Source organism: Macaca fascicularis, chromosome 9, assembly GCF_037993035.2.
Source record: "Macaca fascicularis isolate 582-1 chromosome 9, T2T-MFA8v1.1".
NCBI classification, from domain to species: domain Eukaryota; kingdom Metazoa; phylum Chordata; class Mammalia; order Primates; family Cercopithecidae; genus Macaca; species Macaca fascicularis.
In genome coordinates, this window is record NC_088383.1 from 19157271 (window position 1) to 19171102 (window position 13832).

At 40.1% G+C, this 13832-nt stretch overlaps 1 protein-coding gene across 8 annotated transcripts in view; it reads left to right on the forward strand.

Moving 5' to 3' along the window:
* CACNB2 (calcium voltage-gated channel auxiliary subunit beta 2) overlaps positions 1-13832 on the forward strand; it is a 406631-nt gene that overhangs the window by 113100 nt on the left and 279699 nt on the right. For 2 of the 8 annotated variants that reach the window (XM_045361850.3, XM_045361851.3), the window contains exon 1: positions 6653-7250. The exons of the other annotated variants lie outside the window; for them this stretch is intronic. In XM_045361850.3, the coding sequence (XP_045217785.1) occupies positions 7203-7250 (48 nt within the window). In that variant the 5' untranslated portion in view covers positions 6653-7202. Of the gene's footprint in view, positions 1-6652; positions 7251-13832 lie in introns of those variants that run through there. 8 annotated transcript variants of the gene reach the window in all.

Sequence of the window (13832 nt, forward strand, 5' to 3'; positions counted from 1 at the left end):
ATTATGAGAGAATCAGGGAGGAAAGGAAAAAGGATATTTGAGAAGTGTTGCTGTGGGTTATAGGATCCTGTGTTACATCCTTTGAGCTATGCAATTAAAGATTGGCATTTGATTTTCAAGTTTTCGTTGCTACATTGTATTCCTTTAAGTATGACTGAGCTATCAGAGAACTGGGATTTATTAGGGTTGTGCAAGCTTGTTCTGACAATCTTAAGTGTGCTAAGTGTAGTCTACCTCAATAATACAAAATATATTTTAAATTTATCATTGAGGTTTAGTGTGCATTCCATGATTACTAGTAATTTCAAAAGTATGACTTCTTCCCTAATTACATTGCTTTTCGTTATCTTATTTACTTCTCCTGCTATCTGCGTGTAGGTGGTAAATAAACAAATGTTGCCACTCTCATTATTGAGAAAAAAATGATAGATTATTGGTCTGGAAAACAAAACAAAACAAAAACCAAAAAAAAAAAAGAAAATCCAGCAGGTCAAAAGAGAACCCAGACACTTTGGTGAGAAATAAAGGAAAACTAGAGAAAGGTTTTCAGTTCTGTAGAAGCTGGAATGAAATAGAGTGTGCAGTTTGGTGGCTACAGAAGTGGAATTCGGTGGAAGCTGCAAGCAGCCAGATAAGGATTTTGTTCACGACCCTAAGAAGAGAAATGAGGACTGGACCAAGAAATAGAAGCAAACTGGCACTGACATGAAAATAAAGGTTTATCACAGATTGGATTACCAAAGACTGAACTTCAGAAATGCATGGAAATGTTCAGGAATGAGAGAACACGGGAATGTGTATGTATTACATTGGGTTTCATTTTCTGTTTTCTGTATTTGCACTTACCTACTTGAATTCCTCAATATCTAATAGATTCGTTCATTTTCCTTACCTCCTGTCTTCAGCTCCTTAGCACGAGACCATCATCTTTTGCTTGGATAAAATTACTTCCTAGTTGGCCTCCCTGGCTTCTCTCTAGCTGTCTTCCAATCTGTCTTCAACTCTACTGCCAAAGTGGATTTTAAATGGTACAAATCTGATCACGCCTTTTGAGGGAAAGAAATCCCACTGCTCTTTGTAGAAAGAGAAAAGATCCCCAGTATGGTCCTCATGTTCTTGCCTGGTATCACCTGCCTCCCTAACCTCATCTTCTCTTTCTCTCGCTTTATTCTCCAACTGCTTAAACTCAGCCTTCTCCTTTCTACCACAAGGACCTTTGTAAATAATACCTTCCCTCTTCCTGCCTTATCTCCCCTGCATTTAGTTTCGCACCCTTCAACCTCAGCTCAGGTAGCAGTGCCCCAGAGACACCTTTCTGACCCTTCTAATTCTCGAAGATGTCAACCTGCTCTACATTTTCATAGTATTCTGTACTTTCATGCAAATATCTTATTAGCTTATAATTATATGCTTATATGATTATTGGATTCAAATTGCCTTGCCCCCTGGATTTTAAGCTCCTTGAAGGCAAGGACCTTAGTTGTTTTACTTGTCGTCATCCTACTGGTGCCCAGCAAAGACACGCGCTTGGTGAGCAGCCCTCAGTTGATATTGTTGGCCGGATGGATGAATAGAGACAGTTGGTCCTTTTTTCTGTTTTTACTGAAATTAGCAAAAGAGTTTTCGGTCAACTTAAGGACACTAGGCTCTTCATGGTTGCAGACGTACTATGAAGGGAGAGTCTAATGAGGATATGAGCATGTGTCTGTCGGAGGAGGGACCCTTCTTTCCTGAAATCACAGCCACAGAAAAGCCAGAAACACTTCAGCAGAGTCAACTCTGACACAAAACCTTCAGTTCTGCCACAGAAGGCTTCTTTAGGTCTTTCATTTCCTATTATCAAAGAGTTCTCTTCTTGGAGGAAGCACTTCATCTGATGTTTAACTTTGACTGTGTTCTTGCCACTCCTAACTAATAGTAACGTGGACAGTGAATAGTAAAGAAACAGTAATCCTCATACTTTCAAATGACTCTCCAGGAATAAATCCTTTGGATTAAAAAATATGTATCTGCCATCAATATTATCTACATTTATCTTTGATTATTTTCAATTTGTTGACTTTAGTCATTGAGCCTCTTTGTATCACTTTTCAATATTTTGCTTTTAAGATATCTCATATTATAACAAAACAGCTAATTTAGCAGTTCATTAGGTTTGTAATTTAGCTACATGAGCCAAGCAACTAGTTTTTATTGACTTTATTTGATTATTTAGTAAATGAACAGTTATCACAGACAAATATACAAGCTCAAAACCTTTCGATTTCTTGCCGAACTATTGACCAGGTTATTTTCAGACTCAACAGTCTGAAATTGTTTTTCTACTTCCTAATAAAACTACAGATATTTTCACATTTAAAAGTTTCAATAATTCTGTATGTACTACCAGTTCAATTCTAAACTCTTTTCTGCATCTAAACTCTTTTGATGGGACCCAGGTAGTCCTAGCCTGAGATCCTGATTTTCCTCTCCACTCTTGCCTTTTCTTATTCCCCTCTTCCACTCCCCCTCCTCCTCCACAGGCTTGGATCTGTGAATTCATCATTCATTCCAGAAGCACTTTGAGGTGCTTTTAAAATACATGTTTAGGCCAGGTGTGGTGGCTCAGGCCTCTAATCCCAGCACTTTGAGGGGCCAAGGTGGGTGGATTGCATGAGCTCAGGAATTCAAGAGCAGCCTGGGCAACATGGCAAAACCCCATTTCTACAAAAAATACAAAAATTAGCTGGGCATGTTGGCACACGTCTGTAGTCCCAACTACTACTTGGGAGGCTGAGGTGGGAGGATCACCGTGAGCTTAGGAGGTTGAGGCTACAGTGAGCTAAGATTGCACCAATGCGCTCCAGCCTGGGTGACAGAGACCCTGTCTCAAAAATTAATAATCATAATAGCAATAATAGTACCAGTTTAGGATCTATAATTGAAATGAGAGCAAAAGTGCCAATATAGGAGTTATGTCTCTTTCTTGGTGCAGTCCAAATGTAAGCACTATTGGGCCAATATTGCAGCTCCCCTGTCCTAGGGATTTGGCTCTGTCTTGTCGCTCTATTCTCCTGAATGTGCAGCCTTCTTCTCATTATAAATGGCTGTCCCAGCTCTCAGCAATGACACATGACTTGGGTATTGGCACATGCCATTTCTGCATCTGCCCATTGACCAGAATCTAGTCCTGTGGCCATCCATGTTGCAAGAGAAGCTGGGACATTAGTCTTAGCCCAGCAGCCAATGTCTATTTCTATTACTGTAAATGAAGTAAAGAATGGATCAGGAGGGGACAACTATGAATCTTTGTGATACCTACTATGTTTCAGTCACTGTACTAAGTGCTAGGGATATAGAGATAGGTAAAGACTGAATCTGGGGTAGAACTGAGTTTGGAATGAGGACTTGGGGTAGATCCCTGTTGTCTGAAGATACCCTTCTTCATATACACTATAGAAATGCAATTTGTTCTGTGTATAGTCTGTACGTAATTTTCTGTGTTTTTGCATTTTCTGCCCATTGCCTGGGATTCTTTCTCCGCCCACTTTCCACTGAACGCAATTCTATCCATTCTGCAAGGCTAGCCCATGTCCTCATCTTTGTGAAGTCTCTGTTGTTCCTTCCAGGGATGGTTAGGAGTTGTTTCCTTGGTGTTCCCTTTGCTCTTAAATACTGTGTTCTCTTTCCTCTGTTTTTTTGAGACAGAGTCTCCCTCTGTCACCCAGGCTGGAGTGCAGTGGCGTGATCTCGGCTCACTGCAACCTTTGCCTCTCAGGTTCAAGTGATTCTCCTTCCTCAGCCTCCTGAGTAGCTGGGATTACAGGCATGCACCACCATGCCCAGCAGATTTTTGTATTTTTAGTAGAGACTAGGTTTCGTCATGTTGGTCAGGCTGGTCTCAAACTTCTGACCTCAGGCGATCTGCCCACCTGGGCCTCCCAAAGTGCTGGGATTATAGGCGTGAGCCACCGCACCCAGCCTCCTCAGTTGTTATAAGTGCCTAGAGGAATACATGGATTGTATTTTATTCATTTCATATCCCCAGCACCTTAGCACAGCACTGAGCAAACAGAAGGTGCTCTATAAATGTTTGCCGAATCAAATTAGTTAGTGCTTGGAATCCTTTTGTGGATTCTTGAATGACAAGGTGGGTGGAATCTCTAATGAACGGGGGAATCTCTCTTATATTGTATATAAAAATATCATAGTTAATAAAAAGTTAAGTGAATTCCAAATCAAATTCAGAATCATAGAAGGGATAGATCATTTCCCCAGTGTTTTCATCGTATTCTAACTTTAAGCTGAATTTTTATTCTTTATTCAGTTATTCTAGTAAAAGTGTGGTGATGGAGGTGATGAAGGGGTCTTAAGAAAAAACTTGAGGCATGGTGGCTCACTCCTGTAATCCCAGCACTTTGGGAGGCTGAGGCGGGCAGATCACAAGGTCTGGAGTTCGAGACCAGCCTGCCTACCATGGTGAAACCCCATCTCTACTAAAAATATAAAAAATTAGCCAGGCTGGTAGCGGGCACCTGTAATCCCAGCTACTCGGGAGCCTGAGGCAGGAGAATCACTTGAACCTGGGAAGCGGAGGTTGCAGTGAGCCGAGATCCCGCCACTGCACTCCAGCCTGGGCGACAAGAGCGAAACTCTGTGTCAAAAAAAAAAAAAAAAAAAAGAAAGGAAAAAAAAAAGAAAAAACTTGAATTTGAATTATGTGTTCTTTTATATTACTTAGTGTTCTTCTCACTAAAGTTTCTTTAAAAAATCAAATTGAAATCCTACCTACTAGAAATATATCATGTATGGTTCAGAAAATGGTGAGGGATTTTTTTTTCCAGGATTTACTTCAAGAGCCAATTTGCAGTGTAATTCAGAAATTTTGTTTTACTCTAGGTTTCTGATTTAATCACTAAAGTGTCCTTATTGTCTATCTATAGACTATCTGTTATTTTCCTTATGGACCTTCAAATCCACAAAGGATTGACTGGTATATGATAAGACCATAGAATTTTCACAGACTATGTAGATTGTATAAGTTACAGGGTTTAAATTATGCTATTGCTTATATTACTGATAAACAGAACATGGAATCATTTTGGGACCTGGTTTATCAGTTAAATAAGGAGATTAAGGCAGAATTTTTTTTCAGCTCTATCAACCTCTTAGACTATTAATAACAATATAAAACTGTTGCTTTAAATCATAGATTTTAAGGCCAGGCATGGTGTCTCACACTTGTAATCCTAGCACTTCAGGAGGCTGGAGCAGGAGAATGGTCTGAAGCCAGGAGTTTGAGACCAGTCTGGGCAACAAAGTGAGACCCCTGTCTCTATAAAAAATTTTTAAAAATTAGGCTGGGCACTATGGCTTACACCTGTAATCTCAACACTTTGGGAGGCCAAGATGGGCAGATCACTTGAGTCTAAGAGTTCAAGACCAGCCTGGCCAACTGGCCAACATGGTGAAACTCCATCTGTACCAAAAAAAAAAAAAGACAAAAAGTAGCCAGGCATGGTGGTGCACACCTACAGTCCCAGCTACTCAGGAGGCTGAGGCACGAGAATTGCTTGAACCCTGGAGGTGGAGGTTGCAGTGAGCTGAGGTTGTGCTACTGCACTCCAGTCTGGGTGACAGAGTGAGACTCTGTCTCCAAAACAAAACAAAACAAAACAAAACAAAAAACAAAAATCTAACCAGTTTGGTGGCATGCACCTACAACCCTAGCTACTTGGGAGTCTGAGGTGGGAGGATTGCCTGAGCAAGGCAATCAAGAGTTCAAGGCTGCAGCGAGCCATGATTGTACCACTGCACTTCGGCTTGGGCAGTAGAGTGAGACCCTATCTCAAAACAGCCTTGAGAAAATACTGGTAAATTGTTGAGAATTAATTGTCTTTTATTTTTCCAGGAACCTAAAGAACGTAGTGGTGGTTAATCTGTGACATGAAATCATTAACATACCTTCTTAGGTCTCAGCAGAATATGGAATGACTTGGGCATGGGGGCAAATTTGGATCAATATCTATGACACACTAAAGTGTTTTATGAATCATTGCATATTAGAATGGCTGATATCATACAAATGAACAGCTGAATCTCCACATGTCTTAATGATTCATCTTTTTATATGTGACATGCACAAGGTCTTTAGGGAGAATATTAGGATCAACTCAGCCCCTGAAAACTGGGTCTTTAGGGAAAGAGCTAAATAATAGCTTACAAAGAATATTGACTTGGGAGCTCTCACACTTGGAAGGCAGCCTTATGTAGTTTATTATATCTAAATCATAGGTGGTATGTGATCTAATGAATTAATGAGGTCTGAGTCGGATCAAATTCGCCTTCCAGAGTTACGTTTATTTAACATGCTTTAACCCAGAAAATGAATATTTGTCAGTGAGCACCAAACAGCCGTGCGCCGCAGTGCTTGAGCGAGTCAGGTCCTGAGGCCACTCTGGCTATCCTCCTTACAATTCATGTGAAATACCTACTGCAGGACAAAGCATCTGATGGTTTGGAGGATGTTTCTGTAGTCCTAGGAATCCACAGTGAATTCGAGTCTAGACTCAGTCATTTTTCAGGGTCAGGGGAGGAGGGAGAAGTAGCAAATCAGATATGCCCAAAACGTTACAGAGGTAACAGTGAATCCAGGATGCTGCTGTCAGCCTGTGCATTGTGAAGAAGGCAATCATAGCTGAGCAGCCGCGGAAGCAGGAGCAGCAGCGTGCTAAGAAGCAGTCACATAAACAGCAGCAGGAGTAGGCCTCCTCCTTTTTAAAAGCAGAATACTGCAGGGTCGTGAAATGCAAGATTCTCAGATGTTTGAAAATCTCCCGAGTTGAGAATGGCTACTGTAAAAGCGTCACCAAGAAACTCTGATGATCTGGACAGTCCTAACTCTGTGTTAGCAATACTTACTTCTGGAAAATTAATGCTACTTCTTGTAGATTTTTGCAAATAGGAAACCCCCTTGAAGAAGATCTCAAATTACGCCCCCCACCCCCCAAAAAAAGACAAAACAGGGGAGAACAAAGTTTTGGCATGCCTGCAGGAACGGTGGCTTTTTTAGAAACTACCTAGGAGGCAGAAGCTAAGCGATTTGCTCATGCCTCTTACCTGGGAGTAGAAGGTGGGAAGAAATGGACCGAGGCTGTGACGAGAAGACAAGGCACAGTGCAGCTTGGTGAAGCCACACGCTGACTGCGTTCTGCCCCCTCTTCATGCAGTGCTGCGGGCTGGTGCATCGCCGGCGAGTACGGGTGTCCTATGTAAGTTTCTATTGCTGTAGAATTGCAGCTGGGAGCTGAAAATACTGTTCGTGTCTGTCTGGTGCATGTTGCCTCTTTCAGCTGTTTTTATTCCCTGTGCTGAACCAACCAGACAGTCGATCATCTCGTACCATGAGTTTTCAAGGAATCTGAGGTATAGGAGATTCTGACATATTTATTTTTTCCCAGAGATGTTTTTATCTATCTTTTGTGCCTTGTGACTTTGATAAGGTTGGAAATAACTTGCACAGGGATTGGTTTGAGAAGTCCATTGTCTCAGAGATCTGTCTCATTCAAACCAGTTGATACTCTCTTTTACCTACAGTAGTCCTGTTTTCATATTTGAATGATGGGATGGTGGGGGGCAGAAATACCACGGAGTTTGACAAATTATAGATAGGCACAGAGGCTAACACTAAATCCTATTTTGAGCAGCTTCAGAAAAATAGTAGATAATAATCACTGGATGGATGACACAGCTGTTGCAACAGCTTTATCATCCTGTGACTCTTTCACTGAAATAGCCCTTATTTCATGGCCCTGCTGTGTTTTGCAAAATGGCTGTCTGAGTATTAAATTCTACAAGGCAGGCTCACACAAATATTGAAGTATCACTACTTAACTTGATTGGATGCTAATTGAAATATGCTGTGCCGTACACTAGCCGACCAGCTCCGAGCAAGCGCTGGCTTGATTTTCATACTCCTTTTGCGTGCAGCTACTCTATTTTCAGGGAGGGATGCAAAAGGGAACAGGAGGTTTATGCAGGCTGGGCAAACTGCAGTGCTGAATTGCTTAACACTGGTTTGACATTCCTGACTGCAAAACAAATAGAAAATTGACAAAGCAAGCTAATCAATACTTAAAGTGTTGAAGGTAAAGAAACCTGTGACCTTGGAAAATTGGCCACAGAAAGAGATATATGTGAGACTTATAGGACAAACAAGGTCAAAATCTGATATGATCTCAATAATAAAGTTGGAAACGGTGAGGGGGCGGGGTGGGAGGGCAGGGAAGAGATAACTATACTGTCGAATCTTAAAGAGAGTGATCAATTCGATTAAATAAGTAAAAGCCTGAAAAACCCCTTTCATTTAAAGGTTTTTGTAATTGTTACATATTTGGTGCCATTTGTCTTTTGAATGCAACAGTTGACATATCAGAAATCAATGGAGTAGTGAGGTAGCCAGCCAAGATTTCTAAAGACGACATCTGCAGGGATAGATGGTTTTCATCCAATCAAAAAATTAATTGCTTTTTTAATAAGATTTGGGAATAAGTGTTACAAACTTTTTAGAGTATAAGATTAGCTGCCTAAAGAAAACCGTAAGTTAAAAACAAAAAAAATTTTAATTTAAAAATCCATAGTTACGAGAAGAATGAAGAGTGAGAATTTCTTAGCTTTCTGTGTTTCTGTTTATTCTCGTACAATGAATTAGAAGAAATCCATGGTTATGTGTGCCTATTGAATACAGAAATTCTCAAACAAGGCCTCCAACAAAGCAACAAATTTTTACCCTACTTATGTTAGTTCTTCTTCTTACATCGAACGTGTAAATAAATAGAAAGAAGAGACAGCATAATCTGGATTTTTGAAGTCTTGATTGAAAGATACAGAGACTTGGTTCATCTGCTCATTCTCAAATATTTTTACCCTGTATTTTGAATAAAGTACCACAATATGTAGAGCACGAATGTATTTTAAAGGTAAAAGACATGCATAACCTTGGTCACTAGAAATACATTTTCCTGTACTTTAGAGCGTTTCTCTCTTGGGAAGCCTTACCTCTAACCCACGTGCTGCTGTTCTAACCTCTCTTCTTTGACACTTTATGGATTGCAGTTTTCTTTACAGATGGCCAACCCGGAGTGGAAGATAGGTTAAATCTGAAACCTATTTTTTTCCTTGGAGGAAAAGAACCCACTGTGCATCTATCTGTGATGGAGACTTTAGATTTGTCTGCAAAGCAGATGAGTCTAGAGGCTGCTCATGGAATACAAAGGGTAGCCAGAACCCTATGGGGTGCTAGTGGTTAGGACCTCACCACACTGGTTGGGCTGTCCTGGTGTCCTTTCTCAAATCTGTTGTCAATTTCAGGGAATCACAATTCTGATAATACTGGAACTAAATGCCAATATGTATATACATACATGTATGCATGTATCTGTTAGATCTAATTATATAGAGAATATATTTTAGATACAATATAAATCAATTGACAAATTTGCATCTGTGTGTGTATCTTAATCTTTCACTAGTTCTTATACTTTTTCTTTTTAGTATGACAGCTTTCTTAAGAATTCCTCCTACTCAAACATTGTCTCTCAGAAAGAATATGAAAGTTATGTGGGTTTCAAAGAAAGTTATATGCATATGCCATAGTTCTTTATTTCTAGGTTTTTACCTTTCTAAGCTGTTGCTTTTATTAGGTTCCCTCCCCTCACTTGTTCAACGTTACCTTCAGGTTCAAAACTTCTCTGAGCACTGGGCTCGCAGAAGTAGGCTGTAGGCTGTAGCCCTGTCTTGCTCTTTAAAACTCAATGCATAAGGCTTTTATTCTTGACATTATTATTGATGTTCAATATCTAGTCTTCATTCTTTTGTTTACTCCTAACCATCATTCTTTTAGAACTCAGCCTCACAGCTCAGAAGTAATTCCTGTGTTTACCTAAACTGTCTTGCTATTTCTTTAAGGACATGAAAATCTGTGAGCTGAATAAATACTCTTAAATTTAAAAGGATATATAAACATGGTAAGCTCTGTGTGCATTTCTGTGAAACACTTCCGAAGTATTGACATTTGCAGGCTTTGGAGAGCAGAGATACTAACTCTTTTTGGTAAGCTTTTTGAAAAAATGTTTTAATTTTTGTGGGTACATAATAGGTGTATATATTTATGGGGTACATAAGATGTTTGGATACAGGTATGCAACACGTAATAATCCCATCATGGAAAAATGCGTATCCATCCCGTCAAGCGTTTATCCTTTGTGTTACAAACAATCCAATTATATCCTTTTAGTAATTTTAAAATGTATTATTACTGAAGTATAACATACATGCAGAAAAGTAGGTGCAGAAATTGTAAGTGTTGAGCTTGAAGAATGTTCTCAAAGTGAACACGCCTGTGCAACCAACGCCCAAATCGAGAAACCAAGCATTGTGAGTGACCTTCTCCTCCCTTCCGGTTCCAGCTGTCTCCCACCTCCCCCAGGGTACCCACTAAACAGACTGCTAACATGGTGGATTGGTTTTTCCTGTTTCTGAATTTTATTCAAACGAACTCAAACAGCATGTACTCTCCTCTCATCCAGCTTGTGTTGCTCACTATTGTATCATATGTATCATGATGTTAAGCCACGTGGCTGCACATAGTTGAACCTGCAGTTTCTCGTGCTCATGGCTATACAGTATTCCATTGTGTGGCTCTATGACGACTTAGTGTTCCATGCTACTGTTGATGGGCATTTGGGTAGTCTCCAGTTTGGGGCTATCATAAATAGTGCTGTTATAAACAGTTGGGACATGCCATATTGTGAATGTTTATGTATGCATTTCTTTTGGATGCGAATCAAGGAATGAAATTGCCAAGTCATAGGGTACAGTATAAATACATTGTTCTCAAGTAGATGCTGGTCAGCAGCTTTCTGAAACCAGTTGATACTCTCAGTTGATCTGAAACATCGGATCAATGTTCACTCCCACCTGCGTGCCTCCCCGCTACACCTAGTATTGTCATTTGCATTTTAGCCTGTCTGGTATGTCAGAGTATCCCATTATGGCTTTGCTGTGCATTTCCCTGATAACTAATGAAGTCAAGCGTGTTTTCATATATTTATTGATCATTTGGCTATCTTCTTTTTTTGTGTGTGTGAGATGGAGTCTCACTCTGTCGCCAGGCTGAAGTGTAGTGGCGCAATCTCTGCTCACTGCAACCTCTACCTCCCGAGTTCAAGCAATTCTCCTGCCTCAGCCTCCTGAGTAGCTGGGACTACAAGTGCCCATCAACACGCCCAGCTAATTTTTGTATTTTTAGTAGAGACGGGGTTTCGCCATATTGGCCAGGCTGGTCTTGAACTCCTGAACTTGTGATCCGCCCACCTCAGCTTCCCAAAGTGCTGGGATTATAGGAATGAGTCACCACACCTGCCCATTTAGCTATCTTCTTTTGTGAAGTACCTGTTCCAGTATCTTGCTTCTTTTTGTCTTAGGTTATCTGTCTTTTGAGGCATTATCCTTCAGAAAAGAACTGGCAAGGAGAAAAGCATCTAGTAATTAGCATAACAAAATCATTAAAGACAAATGTTATAGACAGAGATATATACAAATGGAATCAGACTTAGCCTGGGTTTGAATTTTGAAATAATCATTTACTTACCATGTGATAGTGGGGTTCTTTTCTTTCTTTGAGCCTCAGTTTTCTCATCCATATAATTAGGATAATAGTACAATTTCAAAAGTTTATTGTGAGAGCTAAGATGAAATAATGTTTGTGTGCACTTACTTCTGGCCTGATATGTAGTCATTTTTCAAAAATGAGTAGTTACTGTGACAGGAGATCATGAAGCAGGGGAATTTGCTGTCTACTTGGTTGCTGCCTGTGTTAGTTGCTAACTACTAATAGTCTTGAAAAGCTTTAATAAATGACTAGATGCTGGAAGGTAACGTAGTCCACATGTCACTAATCTCTTATAAGATCCACACTTTCCATAGGGTGTGATCACCTTTGAGCTTTTAGAGCATTTAAATGTCACCAAGTGACTTTGCATTTGTATATATACCATAACTTAAGCTTCGGTACTCTAGTTAAATTCTGATTGTTACAATTACCGAGTGCACATTCACGTAGTCCTTCACAGTTTACAAAATACTTTTATGCCCACTATTTCATTTGACATTAAAGCAATCATTAGGGATAGGCAAAGGAAGTGATGATATCTTCATTTTATGGATAAGAAATTTTCACATCAGGGAAATAAACTGTGCTGTCAAAGGCCACAGAGTCTGAGGATGGTCAAACTGAGATTCAAGCTGAAATTGACTCTTATTCCATGTATAGTGCTTTGTTCATCTTGTTTGGAATGTCTTTCCAAGTTTAAATAATGGGATTATAATTAAATTTAATTAACATGAAAATGTTGTAGTGCTTTTGATATAAAAATCAATTATCACCGGGCTAGAGAAGTGCTGAAGTGCCAGTTCACAGAGATTTCTGGTTAGCAGAATATAGGTAGTATACTTTTTTTTTTAATTGTGGTTTTTCACTCACAATTCATACTTTTCACAAGTGATCAGAATTGTCCCACCAGTTAAAATAAACATGAGCAGGCTGGGCACGGTGGCCCACGCCTGTAATCCCAGCACTTTGGGAGGCCAAGATGAGCAGATAACTTGAGGTCAGGAGTTCAGGATCAGCCTGGACAACAGGGTGAAACCTCATCTCTACTAAAAATACAAAAACTTAGCCGTGTGTGGTGGTGCACACCTGTAATCCCAGCTACTTGGGAGGCTGAGGTGGGAGAATCACTGGAACCCCAGAGGTGGAGGCTGCAGTGAACCAAGATCGTGCCACTGCACTCCAGCCTGGGAGACAGAGCAAGACTCCATCTCTAAATAAATAAATAAAATAAGTATGAGCTATACACTTATATATGCCTTGGGAAATATATTTTCACAGTAAATGATTTTTAAAGGCACATGAGTATATATGTGTGTATATATACTATGTGTGTATATATGTGTGTGTGTGTACATATATATGTGTGTGTGTGTGTATATATCTGTCTCCTTAAATCACTCAGAGCTTTTCCAGATATGTCTTAAGATGTCCTTTAAGGGTGATATTTGGCTTTTAAGACCTCTGTATCTTTGAATGTCAAGTTCACATGTATATTTTGGAAGAAACTGCTAACTTTCCATATTTGGAACTGCATGTGTTTTTGTTAATAATAGCTTTTAATATTGGCCATGTTAAAATCCTTAATTTTTTCAGAGCTTTAAATTTTGCTTTAATTATAAACCTCACTACATAATGTCATTTTATTAAAAGAAAATAAGAGGCCGGGTGCGATGGCTCACTCCTGTAATCCCAGCACTTTGGGAAGCCAAGGTGGGTGGATCACTTGAAGTCAGTATTTCAAGACCAGCCTGGCCAACTTGGTGAAAACCCATCTCTACTAAACATACAAAAATTAGCCAGGTGTGGTGGGGGGCGCCTGTAATCCCAGTTACTCAGGAGGCTGAGGCATGAGAATCACTTGAACCCAGGAGGTGGAAGTTGCAGTGAGCCGAGATCACACCACTACACTCTGGCCTGGGTGACAGAGTGAGACTCCGTCTCAGAAATAAAATAATAAAATAAAATAAAAAAGAAAGTAAGGTTGCCAACCACCAACTTAATTTCATTTTCCCGCCTCTGTGCTCATATAAACATTAAGGAGCACAGAGGCGGGAAAATGAAATTAAGTTGGTGGTTGGCAACCTCTGGGCATGTGTAGAGAATGAGCTTGTTGGTGCATGTTCAGGGGCATGGGCCCCTCTGGTTGCCTTAGCACCTCCCAGCACGTCCCCAGTTAACACTG